A 25950-nucleotide genomic window follows, 5' to 3' on the forward strand; every position below is an offset into this window, starting at 1 on the left:
CATTGGTGTGTGGAGCCGCGTCCACAGTTAAGGAACAGAACTCTTTCATCAGCACAAAAGATCTCTCTTATACCCCACCCTTTGGATGCACTCCCATCCCTACTCCTAACCCCTGGCAGCCACTGATCTGGTCTTCATCTCTCTAGTTTTGGCACTTCATGAGTGTTCTATAAATGGAATCATGCAGTGTGTGATCTTTTGACATTGGCTCGCTCTACTCTGCACAACTCTCTGGAGATCTATTCAGCTTGCTGCATGCATCAATAGCTCACTCCTTGTGATTGCTGAGTGGTACTCCATGGTACGGACATGCCACACTTTCTTTAGTCTATCACCCACTGAAGGACACTGGCGATCTTTCCAGATTATTGCTACTATGAATACAGTGGCTATTTTCTGTATAATTTTTAAAATAATCAGATTTCATCAGACACCAATCAAGCTTACAAACGATGCTGTATGTGCCAAGGTCATGTCCCAACCACTGAACTGGTTTATGAAAAAGCCCTTATAATGTAAGGGCTCTCTACTGGAGAATTCAAGTGGTTCCTTCTCTTCTTTTTCTAATTTTCCAAACTCAATCTATACATGGACCTTCTTACCTATAATGCTGTGATCCAAAAAATATGTATTTATAAACACACATAACACACAATTTATCATCTTAACCATTTTTTAAAATTAAAAAAAATTTTTTTAGATGGAGTCTTGCTGTGTTGCCCAGGCTGATCTCAAATTCCTGGGCTCAAGTGATTCTCCCACCTCAGCCTCCTGAGTAGCTGGGACTACAGGAGCACACCACCATACGCGCTTCCATCTTAACCTATTTGTAAGCACACAGTTCCGCAGCATTAAGTATATTCACACTGTTGTGCAACCATCACCACCAACCATTTCCAGAATTTCATTCATTTTGCACAACTGAAACTCTGTCCTCATCAAACAGCAACTCCCATTCCTCCTCCTCCCCTCATCCCCTGGCAACCGCCATTCTACTTCCTGTCTCTATGGATTAGATGCCTCTAGTTTCTCTTAGAAGTGGAAACCGACAGATCTGTCCTTTTGTGACTGGCTTTCTTCCCTTGGCATAACGTGCCCAAGGTTCATCCAAGATATGCCAGAACTTCCTTCCTTTTCAAAGCTGAGTAAGAATATTCTGCTGTAACATGGGCCATTCTGTTTATTCATTCATCTGTCAATGGACATCTGGGTTGCTTCCGCCGAGAGTTTTTTTAAAGGACATTGTACTGCCCCCCCAAAGAGAAGTAGATCTTGGAAGGGGGGAGCATGTCTTCATGTTCTGTTCTCCTACATCACCTTCCTGATGACAGCGGCTCACAGCTGTGACAGGATGAGACAGAACTTGGCTCAGTCTCTAGTGAGGCAGAAACTCCAGTCGGGTTAAAGGACAGGCCAGCAGGAGGTGAAGGTAACTGCTCACATGACTGACAGAGCCAAGACCACTGCACAGAAAGGGCATAGGAACATGTGGAGACCTCAGAGAAGGGTTTCTTCCATGGACAAACTGAAGTTCTTCTTGTATCCAGACTGGTTGGGTTCAAACAGCGCTCTATGTTACAAGGCACAAGTCAAAACTCGTCCCTATGCAACAGGCCCCAAGTTGCCCAGTGCTTTTCCAGAGGGGACCGCTTCAACCCTCATGGTCTCTGTTTCTATGGAAAGAGTTTGGGGGCAATGGTGGTCCCCTGAACTTTCCCCCTCAGCCCCGAGCCCACCCTAACAAGGACCTATGCCAGTTCACCCACTGTGAACCAGCTAGATAATCTGCTAGGTGATCTTTTCAGAAAAGTAAAAGCTTGTTGTGTGTCTACAGTACAGAGCAACCCTTTAGCTCTGTACTTGGGCTTGGCTACAAGAGGAAAAGGCCACGTAAGTGTTACTCTCTTTCTCTTATGCCAATTTGCCTGTGGAGGATCAGCACTAGAGAGGTGTGTTACAGATAATGTGTACCACCCAGCCAGGCTACTTGTGTATTAGTTCTTTTTTTTTTTTTTGAGTTGGAGTCTCACTCTGTCGCCCAGGCTGGAGTGCAGTGGCAAGCTCCTGGCCACCACAGCCTCGACCTGCTGGGCTCCGGCAATCCTTCCACCTCAGCCTTCCAAGTAGCCGGAATTACAAGCATGTACTACCATGCCCGGCTGATTTTTGATTTATTGTAGAGACAAGGTCTTGCCAAGTTGCCCGGGTAGGTCTCGAACCTGTGGACTCAGGCAATCCTCTCGCCTCGGCCTCCCAAAGTGCTAGGATTACAGGCTGAGCCACCGAGCCCAGCCTAGTGCTTTTCTTGAAACAGAAGATTCACAAAATGAAAGACAAAGGTCACCTAAGTTACATTTACAACCTTGAAAGTCTGGCCATGAGGACATAGTATTTCACTATTATCTTGGTCTGTTCAGGTTGCTATAACAAAATATCTAGGCCAGGTGTCTTCTAAACATATATTTCTCACAGTTCTGGAGGCTGGAAGTTCAAGATCAAAGTGCCAGCAAATGTAGCATCTGGTGAAGACTCGCTTCCTAGTTCACAGACGGTGGCTTCTCACTGAGTCCTCATATCGTGGAAGGGGTGAAGGAGCTCTCTGGGGTCTCTTATAAGGACACTAATCCTATTCATGAAGACAGAGGCCTCATGGGATCTAATAACCTCCCCAAGGCCCCACCTACTTTAACACAGGGGATTAGGACTCCAACATGTGAATTTAGGCAGACACAAACATTCAAGCCATAGCAACAGTCCTCCTATGAGCAAGGATGATCTATAATACAGAACCAAGTATACATTATGTAAATGAAGGGAAACATGCCTAATTCTACCCAGTTAGTCATGTGTGTGCAGATATAGGCTCTTTAGGAAAATAACTCCTATCCAGAGTGTAGAAGCCCACTTTGGATAACTACCAATACTCTCGCTTTGAATAACCCGTGAATGGTGATGCTAATGGAGGCAATAAATACATATAATAAATCGGCCTCTCAGTATAAATCAAGGCAAATCAGAAAAGAGGCTCCAGTGAATAAGAAATTCCTGATCATACCCGAGGGTCTTTAAATCTTCATGTGAAGAAAGAACTTCATCATTCTGGCAATTTAGCATATGTGAGAAATGAACTTTTACCATCTATCATAATGACAAGCTCTTTTTGGTAGCTGAAATGTTTAAAATTACTGCCGTCATGGACACAGAACCTGGTGACGTCCCTACACTAGGCAAAACATGAATGGAATTTGATTTCTCACTTGTGTTAATTTTTCTTTGATATTTTCACCACCACCATCATCACATGGTTCTTATTACTCGTCTGCTTGTCCCTGGTGGTGTGCTAAGGTCAGTCACCAAGCTCGAGGTGGGAAATACTTCACTGGGTTTGTGATGACTGTGACACTTTGAGTATGTGGGCAAATACACAGAAAACTTTCCTACTTGCTACAGGCCCAGCTTGTAGGAATCCTGTTCCCCAGAAGCCTGAACAGATGGGCCTCTGTCCTGCCCAGATGCTTGGGCAGACCAGGCTGCAGTGTTTTCTACTTCTATGCAAAAAGTTAGACCAGCGGCACTGCTAGGTGAGGAGAAGACATGCACACAAGGATGATCTGTCACACACCTAGGCTACATTCATGAGCAGCTTTGGAAACTGTGACCCACACAGGTTCACGAAGGAGCGTCAAACTTCATGACTGTCTTGCAGATAAATATGCCAGGCTAATGTCCTTTACCTACTTTCCAATGGGCCTTATATGACAGGCACCAAGTAGCTTTGCAACTCAATTCAAATCTATCCAACTGGGCTGGGGGCAGTGGCTCACACCTGTAACCTCAGCACTTTGGGAGACTTAGGCACGAGCACTCCTTGAGTCCAGGAGTTTGAGATCAGCCTGGGCAACATAGCGAGATCTCATCTCTATAAAAAATTTTTTAAAAAATTAGCTGGGTACGGTGGTACATGTCTGTAATCACAACTATATGGGAGGCTGAGTTGGGAGGATCACTGGAAGTCAGGAGGCCGAGGTTGCAGTGAACCAGGATCATGTCACTGCACTCCAGCCTGGACGACAGAGTGAGATCTGGTCTCAGAGAGAAAAAAAAAAAACACCTACAGAATCACTGATGTTCATGAAGTGCCTTAAGTTGAAAGAATGCAGTGGTTTCTGACAAAGTGAAACCTACACTCCCCACATGATCCAGCCATCTCCTAGATGTTTACCCAAGAGAAATGAAAACCACATTCACACAAAAAACCTGTATGCAAATGTTTCTAGTAGCTTTTAAGCTGGAATCACTAAAGCCCGGAAGTTCCTCCATAGGAGAATGGATAAACAAACTGCCTCAAAAGCCTTTAAAATGGAAGACTAGTGAGCAAGAAAGAAGGAGTGGCTGGTACATGCAACAGCATGCATGCATCTCAAACTCAAGACATCGCATTCTCAGGACCACACTCTGCAGGATGCCATTTCTAAAACATTCTCACAAAGGCAAACTTCTAGGGGCAGAAAACAGAAGAGGATTGTCAGGGGAGGGAGAAAGACTGACTACAAAGTGGCACAAGGGAATCTGGGGGTGACAAAGCTGTTACATGACTACACATATTTGGCAAAGTTGTGCTCTAAAAAAGGTGAATTTGGCCAGGCGTGGTAGCTCATGCCTGCAATCCTAGCACTTTGGGAGGCTAAGGCGAGAGGACTATTTAAGCCCAGGAATTTGAGACCAGCCTGGGCAACATAGTGAGACTTCATCTCTATTTTTAAAAAAATGAAAAAATTAGCCACGCATGCTGGAGTACACCTGTAGTCCCAGCTACTCAGGAGGCTGAGGCAGAAGGATTGCGTGAGCCTAGGAGGTCAAGGCTGCAATGACCCGTGATCATGCCATTACACACCAGCCTGACCCATATAATAACCCAATGACTCTAACTCAAAAAATAAAAATAAAAAGGGTGAATTTTACTGAATGTAAATGATGCCTCATTTCTTTTTTTAAAAAAGATGCAACAGATGAGGATAGAAAGGAGGAAAGAAGGCTGTTTCCAAGGAAATACCTCATTTGTCTTCTCTGAAGCTGTCAACTACCCATGAGAAGAGTCCTGTCATCATTAAACTGTTGTGGGCCAAACCTACAGCCCTTCTCTCCTCTGCGCGATAAATTCCTTCTATCCATCAGTCACAGAGCTGGTCCTAAGTGAGGTCCTAACATAGACACCCTGGCTGTTTTCAGGAGACATTGCCAAACCCATCTGCTCAGCTCTCTGGTCAGCACCTTACCACCACCCTGGTTACATGAAGAGCCATTCCCCACCAAGGCCAGCCTGTTGTGACTGCTGGTGGCTGCTCCGTGCCCTCAGATGCACATCCTGCACAAGTTTACCCTAGCTCAAGGCACTCCTCACATGACTTCCTCCATTCCTCTTCAAGTAGTAAGTAGCATCTCCTTCTAGAAAAAAATCCTTTCCTATACACCGCCCTTTCCCCGAATCCAGATCACCCAATGATTCTGCAGACTACTCGTCATGGCTGAACTCCTTTAGAATCTGTGATCTTCTCCACCGGCTGCCCTCATACCACCTTTCAAATTTGTGTCAATTAGTTTACTTCTGCTAAAAATGTGGATCTGGGAGAGCTGCTTTCTTTCCATTGGGATTTGGGGAAGAGGCCCCAGTGAAAATACTTCATATGTGTACAGGGGCTCACTCACCAAATCTTTACTCTTTCTATACTAAGTGGGAAATGGGCTTCTGCTTCCTTTGTAGTATTCAGAAACAATGGGGGGAAACAACTTCCAATTCATTCAGCATTTGGGGGAGCTACAGGTCACAGTGTGCAGGCTGCCACATATCACAGACTCACGTCCCTGCCGTTCTCTTCCTGGGGTGGCAATGTGAGCTCCTGGGAAGGGCACGCTGCCACCATCTGCTTCTTAAAAACCATCGGGACAGCACAAGCACCATGTGATGGGCCCCATAAGACAGAAGCCAGCGGACTCTCACCCGTCAAAGTCAGACCACTGTAATCCATCCAAACCCAACAAATCTATCATGGTGCCAGAGCTTGGAAATTCCAAAGTTCCCTACTGCTTAATTTTTTACAGGCTCACACCTATAAACCCAGCACTTTGAGAGGCAGATGCGAGAGGAACTCGAGGCCAGGAGTTTGAGATAGCTTGAGCAACATGGCGAGACCTTGTCTCTACAAAAACTCAAAAAATTACCTGGGTGTGGTGGCACTCACCTGTGGCCCCAGCTACTTGGGAAGCTGAGGTGAGAGGATTGCCTGAGCCTAGGAAGTCAAGGCTGCAGTGAGCCATGGTCTTGCCACTGCACTCCAGCCTGGGCTACTGAGTGAGAGACTCCAACTCAAAATAATAATAATAATAGTCTGGCTTCTTAACCAGTTTCCTCTTTCAGACTGCCATAAGTCTGCTGCTGTGAAATATTGCCAATCAATAATATTTACTGAGTACTTGTGATGGGAAAAGCCCTTACTTTGGACAACTAAGATGGCACCAATGAGAACCTACTCTTCTAATAGGATGGAAAACACAGTTTGGTAAAAGCCAGATGAACGGACATCTGCATCCTGGGGGCAGAGGCCGAAGCACGTCCATTTTCGAGGTTCTTTCCCGAATTGGAAGAGATGAGTCTTGGATTCTTCTTCAACATCATGCTTTCCTACTACCTGAGTGCTCCCCTGAGGATTCTCTCCCTTGTAGCCTAACACATCCTAACTGACACTGTGGATACTGGGGGATGGAAGGAAGAGAGATGCTGGTGAAAGAAATGAATAGATGGCCAGGAACGGTATCCTGTCTGCTGGGTCAACAGCAGAGAAGCAAGAGTCAGGTAGGGATGGCGGCTGAGATAATATCACCAAATCTGGCAACCTAGAGCTTGCTGGTGACTTCTAGTGAAGAAAGTCAGATCGACAGGAGTTGAAGAAAGAATCATTTTTCTGGGATCTACAACTTGTTTTTTTTACTGAGTTTGTTGGTGCTGAAAGGGCAAGAGTATAGGGGTTTGAGGAAGAAGCATGACTAAGAAAATGTTTTTCTTTATTTTTATTTTTTAATTTAAAAAAAATTTTTTTTAAAGAGAGGGTCTTGCTTTGTTGCCCAGGCTGGGGTGCAGTGGCATGATCATAGCTCACTACAGCCTCAAATTCCTGGGCTCAAGCAATCCTCCTGCCTCAGCCTTCTGAATAGCTAGGACTACAGGCACATACCACCATGCCTGTCTCATTTTAAAATTTTTTATACAGACAGGGTCTCGCTATATTGCCCAGGCTGGTCTCGAGTGATCCTCACACCTTGGCTTCCCAAATTGCTGGGACTACAGGTGTGAGCTACAGCACTCAGCCTGAAATGTTTTTATTTTTTATTTAAGATAGAAGGGAGACAGTGATAGACTGAGGAGATTAGTGGGGGTTCAGTAAGTATTGACCTAACTGACTTTAGGATTTGAGATAAACATGGAAAATGACCTCATGATGATTACTTTCAACATGAGGCATTTCTTTACTCCCTTCTTCCTTTGAATCTTTGTGGGTTACTCCAGAAAATTCCAGAATATACACCGTGATTTGAAGAAAGCACAGTTTTGTCTCTCTTCACAATCAATTCCACCTACGGGACATTACTTCCATGATGCTGACCAATGAGGAAAGGCGTTCATTAGATGGTACGCAGAATTGACATTTGTGAAGGTCTATACATTGCTGTGCCCCCAATCTCCCCCTCAGCTGCCTGGTTACAGAACTTTATAAACAAACAGTAAATAAGGAAGCCAACCTTCCCGGGATGGGCTGGAGATTTCTGTGTGTATTCTAAGAGGTCAGCAACGCTGACGCTGACGCTGACGCTCTGGGGCCCTAGGGAGCAGAGACACCAGCTTGGCTCTGTCTCCAGGTTACAGAGCACTCTGTCCTTCGCAGCCAGCAGTCTCAGCGTGTGATTTGTTTACACGTTTTGAGTCTGTCTGGCCTTCATCGTGTCCTTGTGCAGAGGTGTTGCTAAATGGAAAGAATCTCAAATTCCACACTAAGAGTCGACGGGGAAGCGGGGTTTGCACATGCAATTTCCATTTGCAAGCACCTCTGGGAATCTCTGAGCTCCACGCTAGGAGACCACCGGTGCCCCAGGTTCCTCTAAGTGCTGAGGTTGAGATATTACAGTAGTGGTTATCATCTCCCTGCTTTTCAGGGTGAGGTAGCACATATTGTTTTGTATACCAATTTCTTATACTATGTTTGTTCTGGCAACAGTCAATCCAAATGATCTAATATGCATGCAGAAAGAATGTGCACTCTCCATGAGTAGTGCTAGGGGTAAGTAAGCCCAGGTGACAGAGACCCTGGTTTGGAAGGGGAGGGTGCTTATTTATAGCGTACTACGTGCCTGACATACTTGATCACTTTCACCTGGGCAAGGAAACTAAGGCTCAGCTGGAGTAAATGGCTTGTTCATGGATCAGAGCTTGAGCCCTTCTGTCTGGCTCTAATGCCTCCACCTTCCCCTTCCAGGCCAACTCTGAAAGAGCCCGGGCCCAGGGGTTTAGTGACTGGCTTTTCCTCAAACCTAGAATGTGCATCTCTGAAAGCTAGGACCTAAGAATGGGGTTCCCTTTCCAAAAAACCAAGTTCCAGAAAATACACAGTATGATGTCAAGGGCACAATGCTTAAATACACTCCAAGTCAATTGTTATGGGTTGAACTGTGTCCTCCACCAAACCCATAGGTCAAAGTCACTGCAGATGTGATTAGTTAAGATGAGGCTAAGCTGGCTCGGTGGCTCAGCCTGTAATCCCGAGCCTTGGGAGGCTGAGGTGAGTGAGCTGCCTGAGCCCGTGGGTTCGAGACCCTCCTGGGCAACTTGGTGAGACCTCATCTCTACAATAAATAAAAAAATTAGCCGGGTGTGGTAGACCATGCCTGTAGTTCCAGCTATTTGGAAGGCTGAGGTGGAAGGATCGCTGGAGACCAGAAGGTTGAGGCTGCGGTGGCCGGGAGTGGCCACTGCACTCCAGTCTGGGCAACAGAGTGAGACTCCAACTCAAAAAAAAAAAAAAAAAAAAAAGATGAAGTTATACTGGTCCAATAGGATCCAATAGGATTGTGTTGTCACAAAAAGGAAGTATGGGCAAATTGGAACACAAGACCAGGGTGATGCATCTTCAAGCCAGAGTCGGCCAGCACCCACCAGAAACCGGTAGATGGGCACAGAACGGATCCACCCTCAGAAGAAACCAACCTGCTGACACCTTCTATTCTCAAGAACTAGGAGACCATATGCTTCTTTCTAAGCCACTTCAGCTTGTGGTATTTTGTTAAGGCAGCCCTAGGAAACTAATACACCCATGCTTTATCTCTCAATGTGTCCTAACCCAGGGGGATGACAAACCCAGGGGAGGAGGACAGTTAGCACTGAGGAGGGTGGGGGGAATACTAGGGAGGCCAACATAGGCGGGGTCCCTACCACACTGGAAATGATTTGTTTCCTTAGTTGAATGGGTAGGTGGGTACCAGGATGTCTTTTCATTCATGTCATTTTGGAGGTCTTAAAAATTTTCAAAGTTTAAAATTTTAAAAAAGTTTTCATTTAATTTAGTTTATTTCTTTTGAGTTGGGGTCTCGCTCTGTTGCCCAGTCTGTAGTGTAGCAGCATAATCACCGCCCACCACAGCTTAACCTCCTGGGCTCAGGTGATCCTTCCACCTCAGCCTCCTGAGTAGTTGGGAATGACACGTATGCCACCACACCCAGCTACTTAAAAAATATTTTTGTAGATACAAGGTCATGCTATGCTGCCTAGGCTGGTCTCAAACTTCTGAGCTCAAGCAATCTGACTGCCTCGGCCTCACAAAGTGCTGGGATTACAGACGTGAGCCATGGAGCCCAGCCAAGTTTTCATTTTAGAGCCCAAATGACTTGCAAGAATAATCCCACTAGTCCCTGACAAAGCCAGGCCAGATCCCGGACCTCAAGCTCTGGGGATCCCTTCCACCCCCTTCCCTGGCCCCAGAGGAGGGCAGCTGCACAGCACAAGGTCTGTTTTGTCAATGAAGAACTCGTGTTTGGCCTTTTAATGACTTATCAGAAAGTAACATCTTTGGCAGTAATCAAAAGTGTTGGAAGAAACTAGACTAATTCTTAAGTTTCAGAAAACTGCCTAGGGCTTACAGGGGAGGGAAGGTGGTGGCTTGGAAGCTCAAGAAATCTCTAGTGCAAAATCTAAGAGATTCAAATATACAACTTAGCCATATTTGGCCTCACCCTGGTGAAGGCCAAGAGCACCAAACTGCTTTGTCCTTTCCACGTTTCTCACAACCACTTTTCATGTTCATTTCAGTCTGGTTCCTTTGAACACAAATATCAAGGGAAGAAATACCACACTTCCTTGTTCTACCCAGGGATGGGACAGCTCCAGAACCCTTATTGCTCCCCTTGAACACTCTCCCTAAGAACGTTCTGGGTGCTTCTTGTTCTACACAGTCTCATAGCATGTTGAAGATGAACTTCCTACCGACAGAAAACGTGGCCTCTTACCTGACTCCTGGAGATACCGATAGACCAGAAAGTTCACCTCGTCGCTGGTTATGCTCATCTTAGCCTCACCTCGCGGCGATGAGGTCCTGACAAAGCGGGAGCCACCCTCTGTTGGAAAAAAGCAGAGAGAGAGAGAGAGAGAGAGAGAGAGAGAGAGATCTGAAACACTGCTTGTATTTGTTTTTCTGCATTCTTTTTTTCGACAACCTGGACATAGGTGGTCCTCCCTTCTCAGCCTCCTGAATAGCTGGGACTACAGGCATCACCACACCTGGCTAATTTTTTTTTTTTGTAGAAACAAGCTATGTTGCCCAGGCTGGCCTTGAACTCCTGGGCTCAAGCTATCCTACTGCCTCAGCATCCCAAAGTGCCGGGATTACAGGTGTGAGCCACCATGCCCAGTCTTTTTCTTCATTCTTCATGAGATGATTAAAGAAAATAATATCCATGCTATTATAAACACAAAGGTAATTAACACCTGATTTGTGTTGTTCTGTAATCATATGATTACATGAACGTTTTGTAACTATAGATTAAAAAACTACAAGGGACCTCCAAAAGATAATTTCTGTTTTTTCTGGGTCCCCCTTCGTACAAGGTTGGGGCAGAGTAAAATACTAAAAAAAAAAAAGAGTTAGTCTATCTTATGAGTGGGAATACAAAAACCCCAGAATTTATTTATAAAAATTACATATTTATTCTTACATGTTTAAACTTCAGTCACCTTCAAAGCACTCTCCATTGGATGCAATACACCTATCAAGATGCTTTTTCCACTGTTCAAAACAGTTTTCGAACTCGTCATTTTTGAGGTCTTTTAGTGTTTCTGTCATTTTTTTGTTTCACCTCTTCCACATCAGCAAAATGTTTCCCTTTGAGGACTTCTTTTATCCAGGGAAACAAACAAAAAAAGTTGCTTGGGGTGAGATCCAGTGAATAGGGAAGGTGAGGCACAGGGTCATGCCATATTTTTGATCAAATACTGCTGAACATTCAGCGCGGTGTGGGCAGGTGCACTCATAAGTCACTCATCATGAAATGGACAAACTTGTTGAAAGAATTTACCCCCAAAAATTAACTGAAGCCGAATGTAGCCTCTCACAACAACGCTACCTGGTACATTGACGCTAAGGGGTTCCTAGAACACTTACCTAGCAAGAGAAGCCTGTATTACAAGGAACCTGCCCTCCAAAAAATAATTCCGTTTTTTTTCTGGGTTCCTCCTTGTACAAGGTCAGGTCAGAGTAAGGTACAAGCCACACTAATGAAGCCAAATTCAAGGACAACTGAGCACGAAAACAAACAACTGCCTTTGTATCCAGTAAAGATCCCATGTGTGTTATGATTCACAGTGTCCTTGTAGCAGGCATGAATGGAATCCTGACGTGCACTTGGGCAGACACGCGGATTAGACACTAAGCACTTTTCCAGACAGATGGAGAGGATGACCGGGGAGACTCGCAGTCACGTCAGCACCCCTGGGAAGAGTGACCATGTGGTCCTGGAGAAATGACAATCGCATACTGTTCACTCAGAAAAGTCTGAATGGGTTGAAGAGATAAGCAGGATGGTCATTCTACCTGTAGGGTGTTTGCAACACTGGTGAGGAAGACACACGTCAGTGAGCAACTCAGTCACTCTCCACGTCACTAGTGTCAGCAGGCCAGGGCTCCTGGTGGAATGCCAGAGCATGGCAGACAGAGGGAACCTACCATGCTTGTATTTTGCCACAAAATCCACTCTATCAGTCTGACTAAGACTTCCAGTGCCTGCAAGGTGGGTGGAAAGTCAGGGGTGAGGGGAGGTAGTGGAAATTGCAGGGTCCTCTGTGTCTGAGGCAGCCATAAGATAGTCTGGTTCTCTTCAAAATCACCCTAGTCAGACATGAGAGCAAACCAGCCCAAAGAGAACAATGGAGTAATAGAACTCTGTTTTCTGTGGATAAGCCAGAATTCATCAAGAAAAGCTGTTCTCTCCAAACAGTAGGAAACTCCCAAAAAGGCCTCAGCTTATTTCAGCGATGTCACCAACACTAAACACTGTTAGTCTGTTTGGGGACTGGCTTCCATGTCCACATCATACATTTTCGTATATCTTTATGGGAAGCAAAACTTTGATCATTGCATGAGGATTCCGTTTCTGCTTGTTTAGATAAAGATAAAAGGACAAAGTGTACATTCAAGTTGAGAGATTTTACCTTTAACAGAAGGACTAGAACTAAAAGTGGCTACCAGGGACACACCTTGCCCCAGTGAGTCCTGTCCTAGTATAATGCCCGCCCCTTGAGTATGGCCGGGACCTGTGACTTGCTTCCACTCCATGGAATATGTGAAATGAGATGGGATGTCTCTCCCTAGGTTAGGTCACATCCTATGGTGAGGTTGACCAGAAGCCACTCCCACAATGATTACATTGCAGACTGAAAGGAGAGACCCTCTGGCTGGCCTTGAAGCTGGAAACTGCCATCATATCATCTGCCCAGGGATTGGCAGACAGCCTGTAGGGAGCAAGGGAGCCTCAGTCCTGCAACCACAGGAACTGAATCTTTCCAACAACACGAGCTTGGAAGAAAAGCTCCAGATGTGAATGAGAACCCAGCCTGGCCAGTCCCTGAACTGCAGTCTCCAAGACCCTGAGCAGAGGCCCCAGCTGTGCCATGCCGACTCCTGACCCGTGGAGGGAGTAAGGTAATCACTGTGTGCTCTTTTTGCTACATTTGTGGTGATTTGCTCCACAGCAAGAGATAGCAAATACAGCTGGCCTAGGGTCGTTCTGCCTCTCACTCTACACTCATAATGGCATTTTATCTTACAGCTGCCAGAATTTTGATGCTCAAAAATGCTTATCTTCTTTGCTTAATTTGGTGACACTTCAGGACTTCTGAACATATTGCAAGGGAAATTTGATAGTCAAATACAAATATGTCCTGAAGGCTGGGCTCGGTGGCTTAGCCTGTAATCCCAGCACTTTGAGAGGCCAAGGCAAGTGGACTGCCTTAGCCCGAGGGTTCCAGACTAGCCTGGACAACTTGGCGAGACCTCATCTCTACAATAAATTTAAAAAAAAAAAATAGCTGGGCCTGGTAGCGCTCACCTGTAGTTCCGGCTACTTGGAAGGCTGAGGCAGAAGGATCGCTGGAGCCCAGCAGGTCAATGCTGCAGTGGCCATGAGTGTGCCACTGCACTCCAGCCTGGGCGACAGAGTGAGATTCTAAATAAATTAAAAAAAGTCTGTCCTGAGATTTGTTTGGACTCTCAGGCAGTCACCCCCAAGACAGCACAAAGAAAAAAATATTAGAAACTAGATAAGAAGCTGAGAAATCAGAGCATAACTCAATACAAAAATTAAACATTATTTAAGGGGAAAATAATGAAACAATAGCAAAAAGGTGTGTAACAATGTCACAGCTTTGAGCAGACTTTTGGTGATGCTGCATGCTGCCATACAGATGACAGTTCAGCTCTGGTGACAAATTTATGAACATATAGTTTTTTTCTACATGCTTCACAGCTGGATACCATCAAACCTGTGTCGACTAAATAACTAACTAAGGGCAGTTGCTACACAGGGTTACTAGGATGGCCAAAAAGAATGGACTTTAGGCCAGGCATGGTGGCCCACTGCACTCCAATCTGGGCAACAGAGTAAGACCCCGACTCAAAAAAAAAAAAGAATTGACTTTTAAAAAGTGGCTCACAGCCGGGCTTGGTGGCTCAGCCTGTAATCCCACGCTTTGGGAGGCTGAGGTGAGTGGACTGCCTGAGCCCGTGGGTTCGAGACCCGCCTGGGGAACTTGGCGAGACCTCATCTCTACAATAAATAAAAAATTAACCGGGCGTGGTAGCGCACGCCTGTAGTTCCAGCTACTTGGAAGGCTGAGGCGGAAGGATCGCCGGAGCCCAGCAGGTCGAGGCTGCGGTGACTGGGAGCGGCCACTGCACTCCAGTCTGGGCAACAGAGTGAGACTCCAACTCAAAAAAAAAAAAAAAAAAAAGTGGCTCACAACTTCAACTTCCAATACAAGTGCATGCATGGCTATGACCATTATTCTCCAGACTATATATATACTTGCAAAAGATGTTAAATAGGGAATTTTGTAATTAATTCTGAAGACTCTACTACAAAAATACAGAAGATAATTGTGGTTGGCCTTCCTTGGGCTAGCTGATCTCTCCATTCCCTTCCAGCTAAGCTTACCATCCCATGATTTATTACCAGATAAAAACATAATTCTCAGCATCTTAACCTCTAGCTAAAGAATTTTGGCTAAAAAATAAAAATCACTGGTCTGGAGCATGGATGAGGTTTAGCAATTACTTTTTCACAACAGAGGCTTTTTCGTGTGAGGCCTTTGACCAGGTGAGGATAGAGCTCTCCAGTTTCAGCCTCACGTAGCCCTGAACATTCAGGATGGGCTTAGAAACAGGACAGCAGGACTGGAGTGGGGCTGGCACACATCTCCAGTCCTGGGAAAGTATAAGAGTCACAAAAGACAGGAGGGCACTGTTCTATCTCCCAGATTAGACTAGTGGGAAAGGACTGATCTTGGAGAGTGCCTGATCATCTCTGCGCATGTTACCAGTGAGGAAACTGAGGCACAGAAAGGATATTGTATCCATCAAGACCTGAGAAATGCTCCAGTTTCCTGGCTGCCCTTCTTGCTTGCTACCCCTAACTCTTTTCTCTTTTAGTCTGTCCTGCCAAGTGCTTAGAAACAGTAAGTTCTAAGAAGGATCCCTGGCCATGGCATCTGGGGCCAAGTGACTCTCTGGTGGAGGGGTAGAGGAAGGACTGTCCTGTGCACTGCAGGATGCTGAGCAGCATCCCTGGGCTCCCCCAACTAGATGCCAGGAGCACCTTCCCCACTCTCTGCAGTGATGACAACCAAAAATGTCTCCAGACATCACCAAATGCCCCACATTGCAAAACTGCAGCTGGTCAAGAACCACAGGTTTAGAGGGGAAAAAAATCAGCATTTTGTGTTTGCAAGGAAGTCCATGTGTAATGTCGTAAGGCATGTGGAGCAGTCTTGCAGACAGCACTCGATGAACTAGCCAAGCTGCTAAAAGCAATCACTGAAAATACATCGCAAGAGCATGACCTTTTCAAATAGTCTGTGTAAAATTATCAGTGATTTCCTAAAAGCATTAAATACTGATTTTGCCTTGCTTTTCTAAGATGGAATCCTGATATAGGCAGATGAAACACCTGTCTCACAAGCGTGCGTAACAAACACAGGTGTCTCTGCATGTGATCACACAGAACTAACTAGAATGGGAATATAAGATGTACAAGATGAGGTGGGAGAATTGCTTGAGCCCAGGAGTTCAAGACTAGCCTGGACAACACAGTGAGACTTTGTCTCTTTAAAAAAAAAAAAAAATCCACAAGAGATGGGGGATTATGGACAGTTATGTTTTCTTTTCTTTTTTTTTTTTTTTTTTTTTTTTTTAGTTGGAGTCTCACTCTGTCACCCAGACCGGAGTGCAGTGGCCGGGAGCGGCCACTGCAGCCTTGACCTGCTGGGCTCCAGTGATCCTTCCGCCTCAGCCTTCCAAGTAGCTGGAACTACAGGCATGTGCCACTACACCTGGTTAATTTTTTGATTTATTGTAGAAAGGAGGTCTTGCCTAGTTGCCCAGGCAGGTTTCAAACCTATGGGCTCAGGCAATCCTCTCATCTCTGTCTCCCAAAGTGCTGGGATTACATGTGTGAGCCACCACGCCTGGCTGAGTTCATTTTTCTAATCTGCTTCATGCATTATTCTTTTCTTCCAACTAGAAAATTCTGTTGAAGTTCTAGCTTTCTGATCACAGATTCATCATCTCTCTAAATTGATAGTAAGTTAGGATCTAAGGATTGGAATGCTTATTACCCCAATACAGTGTTAACTTTCTAAAGAGTTTTTAATGTATAAGTAGCAGAAAGGATAAAACAGTAACTACACGTGGCCTTCAACAGAGCCGGATGGAATGTCGCTTGATTAACAAGACAAACTATTCTGCCTCAAGTATATTATTTTAATTTTTTTTTTTTTTTTTTTTTTTTTTGAGTTGGAGTCTCACTCTGTCGCCCAGACTGGAGTACAGTGGCCACTCCCAGCCACCGCAGCCTCGACCTGCTGGGCTCCAGCGATCCTTCTGCCTCAGCCTTCCAAGGAGCTGGAACTACAGGTGCGTGCTACCACACCAGGCTGATTTTTGATTTTTACTGTAGAGATGAGGTCTCGCCAAGTTGCCAAGTGAATTGTCTCGAACCCGCAGGCTCAGGCAATTCACTCACCTCAGCCTCCCAAGGCGTGGGATTACAGGCTGAGCCACCAAGCATGGCTTATTTTAAATTTTTCAGACTGATTTAATAATTGAAGCTTCCTCCCAACAGCAAACACCAACGTAACTAACTTTAAAAAGATTATTTTTCCTTTAAAACCTAATTCCAAAAAGAATTCTAGAATCTACACTCATATTCCTTTTTTTTTTTTTGAGTTCGGGGTCTCACTCTGTCGCCCAAACTTAGGCTGAGTACAGTGGCGAGATCACAGCTCATTGCAGCCTCAACCTCCTGGGCTCAAGCAATCCTTCCATCTCAGCCTGCTGAGTAGCTGGGACTACAGGAGCCACCACACCTGGATAATTTTTTGAGGTTTTTTTTGTAGAGATGGGGGTCTCTCCATGTTGCCCGGGCTGGTCTCAAACTCCTGGGCTCAAGCAATTCTTCTGCCTTGGCCTCCCAAAGTGCTGGGATTACAGGCATGAGCCACTGTGCCTGACCTACACACATATCCTTTGACTATTCAATACATACATGAGAATATTCTTTGAGCTGACCATAAACCTAACAACCATATTTAATCCTCTTTAGCTCTTTGGGTTTCATCACACTAAATTCAAGAGAAATCGTCAATCAACTGGCTGTGTAGTTGCAGAATCTCTAAGCAATATACTTGAAGCTGATTGTTGACTTCATGAGTCATCTTTTTTTTGTTTGTTTGTTTGTTTTTACTCATATGAGTAAACTGGCCAATATTCCTCTACAAGAACTATTGTTCTATACAAATCTCACCAAACACAAGGCTAGGAGATTAAAAATTACCTATCCTCTTTTTTTCCAAGATCACAACTAAATTTCACAGAAAGTCATCAAATTATGGACTCCCTCACCCCACCCCCATAATTTGCTGTTTAATTTCATGCAAATAAATGTGCTGGTATTATAGTGGTATTCATTGTTGAGCAAACTCTCAGAGGGAGGACAGTCCCACTGCTGACAAAGTTTCTGGCTTGAGTGACGGAACCCTGGATGCCTTTCCTGTGTAGGTGCCACTTTCTGAAGCCAGTCCATAAGCACCTTCCTTTATGGAAGAGGAAGGAAGTTTTAGAAGAAAGATAACTTAAATTCCTGACTGGTGGAGATCAGACCCATGATTTTGGAAAAACAGAAGTTAAAGGAAGAGGAAGGAAGCACAGGAGCCCTATGTGTATATGTGATGGGGGGAACCTGCTTTGTAAAAATGATTCCAGACTTAACGATGAGCCACATTACATGTACCCCTTGACCCGGGGTGTGAGATCCACCCTCTGCGCTAAGGTCCGATGTGTTGCGCCATCAACATCTATGTGTCGAGGGAGAAGTTGGCCTCTGTCCTCTCTGCCAAGAATGATTTTTGTAGGGAGATAACATGGGGCTTGGAATGTCCATGCTCTATAACAACTATTACTTTTTATTGCAATTAGTACTTTTTATTCCAATTATTACTTTATTAAATAAAGTGAGGGTAAGTTAGGGCAACCGTCCAAATTTCTATAGGCTTATTGGCTAGACAGCACGTAAATAATGTCCTGAGAGCCACAGAAGACAGTAAAAGATGTGGGATTTTCAGGAAACTGGCCAAAAGCAGACAACCTGACTTCTAAGTGGCACTCCATCACTTTCTGGCCCTGGACTGTTAAGTTATGGGGTACATTTTCCTCATCTCTACATTGAGGGTACTAATCGCCCCAATATCAAGGGAAGATTGTGAGGATTCGATGCCCTTCTATAAATCCTCAGCGCAGGGCTCAATGCACAGTAGCCAGTGTACGTGAGCTGGGAGTTTTACTCAGCCCATCCGGCAGTTCCCCAAGAGCGTCCTGAAAGGGCCTTAGGGATGGCTCAGGAAAGCACATACCACCCTTGCCAACAACGACTCAAGGACTCAGGGCTGTTTCCTCCTAAGAGCTCAGCAGTGAACATCCAACAGCAAGGTGGCACTTAGGAAGTCTGCAAAAGAAAGAGCCACCGCCTGAGGCCTGTGTTCGGGCATTGTTTTTCTAGTATGGACAGCTGGAGACACAACCTGCATCTCCACACATAACTCGTTTCAGGAACCACATCCGTTTCCAGCCTTTGAGTTGTGCAAATTCCTGTGGAGGTTTTCCAAATTCTCCAGTTTTAAAATAAAGGAAAGCTTTGGAGGCATTCACAGATCCTCCTTGGCCCCAAACAGATGGGGGAAGAGAGGGGGTTCTTAATTAGAGCACTTGTGTTTATTTTCTTGCCTGACCCAGTTTTGATTAAAGACACCTTCAATTAGGTTGATTTGAGGTCTTTGGAGTTGTGATTGCGCAAAAAGGAAATAACTGCCTTCTGCTTCAAGTTAAAGCCACAACATTCTCTCACTGTGCTGCTTAAAGAAGAAAAGGAAAACAAAACAAAACTGGCACAGGGTGGTAGCATTCCTGAAGTTCCTCCGCTAAAGATATTAACAAGTAATTCAATATAAGTAATAATTTGGGGTTAGAGTTGTCAAGAAACTGAAGGGAAACTTATTTATAGTATTTCTTCTTTTGAATCCCTAATTTCAAGGTGGCAAAAGCGCCTATTAATTTGCAGTTCCCTTCGCAAAACAATTCAAGACTCGGTCCCAGGAGAAATGCTGTTTAAGAGTTTTATTTTTATTTTTAGTGTACTTACAGCACTTAATATGCCATCCTTTCTCTGGAAAGGGAGGACTGCCCCAAAACAACAAAACCTTAATTACTCTTTAATTATCTTAAAAAGTAGAATCACATGAGGTCTGCTGGAGAGCTGGGCCATTGTTTCTTGCCAAGAGGACAGCCTTCTTTTGAAACAGTGAACTAAGCACACACTGATTCAAGGGGTGCGCCCATTTCAGGGGCTGCTCTGACATCATTGGAGGTGAAGGTTTCTCTCTCAGCCACTTGCCCCGTGATGAAAAGATCTTTTAAGACCTTCTAAAGCAGTCCTTTGTTTCTGAAGGGACCCAAGAAAGTGAGTCTCATTTCTGCTGTCAGCCAGTTGGCGCTGATGCTGGAAGAGGCCATGGCCGAGAGGGATGAGGCACAGGTCTTTGGGGCTTATTTCCACGCAGGCTGGACCAAGAGCCAGGGACACCAGGAGAGTTCTCGAAATGACCTCACCCACTTAAGGGCACTCATCTCTCCGTGCTTCTTCATGGAAATGAACAACTGCTCTGTGGACTTGGAGGCGGTGGCTCTTACGGTTTTCTCTACTCAGACATAAACTGAGTTTATTTTCATTTCATAATCAGTAGCCATTTTCAGACGAAATGTTAATGTATGTATTAACATTCACATGTAAATCCCAGTGTACCTTTTCTAACATCTGCTCAGGGACCAGCCTGTTGTGGGGACAATACAGGCTTGTTTGACCACTTTGCATATCTCTTTCTGCTACGTAACTGTAAAGGAATCAATACGTATCTCTTGAAATATATATATATTTTTTGAGTCAGGGTCCCACTCTGTCACCCAGACTGGAGTGCAGTGGCACAGTCATGGCTCACTGCAGCCTTGACCTCCTGGACTCAGGTGAGTCTTCTGCCTCAGCCTTCTGAGTAGCTGGGAATACTGGTGCACTCTACCATGCCAGCTATTTTTAATTGTTTTGTAGAGACAGGGTCTTGCTATGTTGCCCAAGCTAGTCTCGATTGCCTGGGCTCAAGCAATCCTCCTGCCTCGGCCTCCCAAAGTGCTGGGATTACAAGCATGAACCAATGTGCCAGGTCTGACACATTTTATTGTCCAGTGACAGCATGATTAAATAAATAGTGGTAAACACATATAGGAAGTATCAGATCACCATTAAAATGACTTTGGAAAGCATATACCATATTGCATACATGGTATGTTAGCTAGATGCTTGATATGATTTATCTCACCCATCACAGTTCTGAGGGAGAAATATGACCATTATTCTTATCATAACCATTTTATAGGTTAAGAAATGAAGGCTTAGAGAAGATAGCCAACTTCAGTCCCAGAGAAGCTAGGATCCAAAGTTGCACCATCTGACATTAAATGCTATGCTCTTATGGTTTAAGTTAAATTTTTAAAGCAAGGTGATAGAAGATATTTATGGTGGTATTCCAAATTGAGTGGGAGGGGATGACAACAAAACTGAAAAGGCCAATGTGGGCTATGGTCTGATCTCAGTTGTGGGAAAATACACACAAAGAAAAAGTTCAGGGAGAAATACATGGAAATATTTTATGTTTCGTGCATTCTTTCATTTACATGTCTCCATTTGCCAATGGCCATAGACATATTATTTTACAGTAAGAAAAAACTCCCCCCAAGGAAAAGAGTTCCCATTCATGTTGGGGTTCTATTTATTTACTTGGAATAAAATGGTCCAAAATGGCAAATATAACCAAAGAACCATGTCTTTCTCACCAGAGACCAGAGGCTGAGCAGCAACCCCTCTGTGTGAATATGGGAATCTAGCAGTGGAGTAAGACACAGCCAGTAAAAAAACATCTCACACCAGGGAAGAACACACAGAATGCTGTGGGAAAACAAGTTTCCCGATGGGATGTACATGCTGCTAAATTCTGTTTTGTACATACACACATACACATACACACATACACACAAACACGTGAACGATACTTCCAAAGTATACTCACGCCAATCTCAGGAGTGGGATTACGCTGCACTTACATCTGTGTATGTGTGTGCCTCCCCAGATTTTGCATATTTTTTACTAAGTACATATGAACTCTTTTTGCATTTATTAAAATTTAATTAAAACCTAGCAACGTTTACAGAAACAATTAGTATGAGAACAACTAAGTAGGAAATGAGGCTATAGGGTTGAAAGGGAAGAAAGGAGGGGCTTTGTGTTAGACACAAAATACTGCTCTTCACAGAATAAAAACACCCCCACAGTAAGGCATTCAGAAAGGGCCCTTGCTGTGCAGGCAGCCCTTCTGGGTAAAATAGTGGCTGGCTAAGGCTTTCATTCAAATCTCACGTGCACATCAATGGCAGATGCTGTGGTGACAGGAATAGGATCCTAGGCAGGCTCCGAAGGAAGCCCTCTTGAAAATGCTCAACCTAGCAACAGCAAACCACTACTAGGAAAGTCCAAGCACATGAGACAGATATGCACATGAGACAAAGAATACAATCCTCCTTTCATACCCTCCTCCTCTCTACAAAGTCAAACGCAAGTTCATGGACTGAAGATTTCAAAGCAGACTGTCTCGGGAGACACTGACAGCTACTGCTTCCATGTAAGAGGAGTTCATCCTGCTTTTCTAATGTCTTTAGTCTTTATGCTAACACTTCTGATGTCTACATCAATTATGACCTACTTTCTAGTCAGAAATTCACTTGCAGAGTTTAATTATCTTTAAGACAGAGAGGTTGAACACGGTTTCTACACAATGTACACTAGGTTCTCAGACAAATTTCAGGAATATCAACAGTCTCATTATGAAATCTCTAAGACACTGTGATATTTTGCCTAAATATGAAGGATGCACTTTTGGCCATGACAAATCTCTTTCCTGCGAATGGTGGAATCATAAGCGAGGTCACCTACTCACACAATGAGAACTGTCAAGTTGTAAAAAATAAACCCTGCAGCTTTTGCTGTACATATAAAGGCAAGCAGTGCCACATCCCCCAAGGTGGCCTGGATCTCAATAAACCTTGGTGTTATTATCAATTTTTGATACATCCATTTAAATGAATCACAAAAACGTTTTCTTAGAAGGAAAAAACTAAAAGCATGGAAAACCCAAATGTTATTTGGGAGTCCAACCATCCTCAAGTTTATGTCAGCAAACACAGGCACTAAACTTTTATAATTAAAAACTCAGCAGCTTAAAATTCCATAGCCACATGGCTGAGAACATTTCAAGTGCAAAATAAAATACTGACAGTAGAAGCAGCCAGCAGAATTCCTCAATCTCCTCCCAATGAATATCTGGGGCCGAATCATTCCCTGCCATGGGGGATGTCCTGTGTACTGTATGGTATTGAGTGGCATCCCGGGTCTCTAACCACTAGATGCCAGTCATACCCCTCCCCAGTTATGACAACCAGAAATGTCTCCATACAGTCCCAAGTATCTCAGGGGTGGGGATTCCCCCAGCATGAGTACCCAAGTTAGGGCAGTTACATAGACCCAGAGCCACTCCCTGTTTCATGGCAGAAAGGCCCTCAAATTCCTTGTGTAAAAGTCCCAACTCCCTGAATATCTGCAATGCCTTTACTAGGTAACCACAATTTGGGTTCTGTCTTAACCACATCATGGCCTTCGTGTGGGCCTCTTGAAGCCCATCTCCAGGTTGCTTCCAACTCAAAAGGCCACAGTTAAAACAGCTGAAAAGAAACAGTTGTGGTCCTCTGGGTCGGGTCAGGGTCAGCTAACTGCAACCCAATATCAGTATCTATACATAAAGTTTTATTGGCACTCAGTCATGCTCGTTCATTTCCATATGGTCTATGCTGCTTTCCACACTGAAATGGCCCAGTTGAGCAGATGCAGCATGGACTGTCTGGCCCACAAAGCCTAAGCTCTCTACTACCTGGCCCATCACAGAAAATCCCTGCTGACCCTGCTCTTGGTCTTTCCTGCTTTCCTGTATATATCCCCATTTCTACATCAGAGAACAGCTGCCTCGTCCCTTCTCAGCTTGAGATCTTCCTGCCTGTCAAGTGGAACAGCAAAACCCCCAATGTGAACATTCCTCATAAACATACCAACTCCTTTAAGACCGAGATCCAAGAACAGTCACTTATGAAGTCAAACACAGACACGCACAGTAGGAATTCAATCAATGTGTGCTCAAGTCCATTAAATTGAAGCTTATATTCCCAAAGTACTGAATTAATACCCATTCAAAGCATTGATGAGAAACAGATCCTTCTCTCATCTTTCTTCTGACATTTAGAATATGGTTCAATGGCAGTTTAAAAAATAATGACTAATAAGGCAGTCACTTTGGAAAAGTTTGACAGTTCCTCAAAATAGTAAACACAGAGTTACCACATGACCCAACAATTCACTTCTAAGTGTATATGCCACAGAGAAATGAAACATGTCCACACAAAAACTTGTATATGCATGTTCATGACATCGTTATTCATAATAGTCAAAAGGTAAATACAATCCAAATGCCCATCAACTAATAACTGGATAAAATGTGGTCTACCCATGGTCTATCCATACAATAGATTATTATTCTGCCATAAAAGAGAAATAACACAAGCTACCACACAGATGAACTACACTTTTATAAACAGATGAACTATACATTCATAAAACTCCACCTTTTAAATATTTAAGTCAAATACTATTGAAATGCATGTCTAACTTGTTAAAACAATTTGCATACATCTGGTTTTAAACAAATGTACCCCAAACAATAAGGTTCCTAGTTAGTTAAATTGAAGTCTATCATTTTAGGTCTAGCTGGTTTGTTTAAAACAATAAAGTAAAAATCTTTCCCTAATTTCCATTATGCTTTATTTATTTATTTATTTTTTGAGTTGGAGTCTCACTCTGTCGCCCAGACTGGAGTGCAGTGGCACAATCCCGGCCACCGCAGCCTCGACCTGCGGGGCTCCAGCGATCCTTCCGCCTCAACCTTCCAAGTAGCTGGAACTACAGGTGTGCGCTACCACGCCCGGCTAATTTTTTGATTTATTGTAGAGATGAGGTCTCGCCAAGTTGCCCAGGCGGGTTTCGAACCTGCGGGCTCAGGCAATCCACTCACCTCAGCCTCCCAAAGCACAGGATTACAGGCTGAGCCACCGAGCCCGGCTTCCATTATGCTTTAAAATTTTACTTAATGTTTACTAAAAAAGCATTAAAGAAAGAGCTAGAAAACCCAATAACAAGTAAATAAAACTTGAAAATCTCGTGTACCACAAGGTAACAAGGCAACTTTTACAGAACTTTTGGAGTGTAGGTATCAGTTTTTGTTTTGGATATGAGCTTTAACTCTTGATACCTCTGTATGCAATTGTTTGGTTTGCTATTCTAGACATCCTACCAAATTTATAAATAGTAATCTACATGATTTTCTAATAAATTTCAAGGTTAACTAGCAAATCACTTTGCAGATAGACACAAATCATATTAAGAACTAATAAACCATAGGATTACGATACGGGAGCCAAATAAAATCTATACTCATGTGCCCAATTATAATTAACTTTTCTGCATAATTATAATTCATAATGTTGACAAGAAAGATTAATTTTAGAAGGTGTCATCCTTGCCTAGAAAGACCCAGAAAAGTTCATTATAGCTCATTCAGGATCCAAAATTCTTAAGACAGCAGTAAAAGGCTAATTCCTCATCTAGAATTGACTATACAACTCATAATGATTTAATGTTGCCCTATCTACTACCTTCACTTTCAGTAAGGAGAAAGGTCTGTGACACCCTCCCGAAAAAAAATCATTTAAAACAGAACGGGTTTTGTTTTGGCAAAATGCAGTTTTGTTACTCAAATAACTATCAGGTAAAAGAATTAGTATCAAAGGGCATGTGGGGCAGTTTACCTTTATGGTGACTTCATGTGTAGACCTTGGGACCAGTGGGCTTCCCAGCACCCGATCATAGAAATGGCAAGACGTCTGCAGGGACCAGCCTAGGGAGAAGGGAAAAGATATGAAAAAAAAAGATGACTTAAAAATCTTTGGGGTGCGTGTACCTCTCACTCCTAACATTCTTTTAGGTTTCTCTTTAATCCTAACTCAAACTTAATACATTTTAGCGGTTCACCATTTCTGGCTTAATCCTCAGCACAGACTATAGGGTTTTGTTTGCAAAGTGAAAAGGAGAAATGAAAATGGCTAGTCTGGTATTATTATGCATGTAGAAATTCTGAAAGAAAAGAGTCTCAAACAAAAAATTAACATTAACTCAGATATTGCTACTACTATTATTTAATGATAAATTAGCATTCACTGGAAGTATCTTTGTTTTCAGAACATGCCTTATGCAACTGCTAAATTAACCTGTGCACGTGCTCAAGAGAAGACATACTTTAGTGGACACTTACACATCACTTGGGCTGTTTCCAATAACCCTGGCATGCATTTTTGTATGTATATACCCACCCTCATCTATCATGCTTGT

The 25950-nt window shown here is 43.9% G+C and overlaps 1 protein-coding gene across 2 annotated transcripts in view; it reads right to left on the bottom strand.

The window, feature by feature from the left end:
- Nucleotides 1-25486, bottom strand: part of TBL1X (transducin beta like 1X-linked) — a 71717-nt gene extending 46231 nt beyond the window's left edge. Inside the window, exons 1-2 of one of the 2 annotated variants that reach the window (XM_008065614.1) lie at nucleotides 25371-25486; nucleotides 10549-10656 (exon numbers count right to left, since the gene is read on the bottom strand). In XM_008065614.1, coding sequence (XP_008063805.1) covers nucleotides 10549-10606 — 58 coding nt within the window. In that variant the 5' untranslated portion in view covers nucleotides 10607-10656; nucleotides 25371-25486. Of the gene's footprint in view, nucleotides 1-10548; nucleotides 10661-25370 lie in introns of those variants that run through there. The other variant, XM_021716085.1, reaches the window with a different exon arrangement.
- Between the last annotated feature and the right edge of the window lie 464 nt (nucleotides 25487-25950).

Source organism: Carlito syrichta, unplaced genomic scaffold (genome assembly GCF_000164805.1).
Source record: "Carlito syrichta isolate Samal-C Ts95f unplaced genomic scaffold, Tarsius_syrichta-2.0.1 Scaffold103472, whole genome shotgun sequence".
Taxonomy (NCBI): domain Eukaryota; kingdom Metazoa; phylum Chordata; class Mammalia; order Primates; family Tarsiidae; genus Carlito; species Carlito syrichta.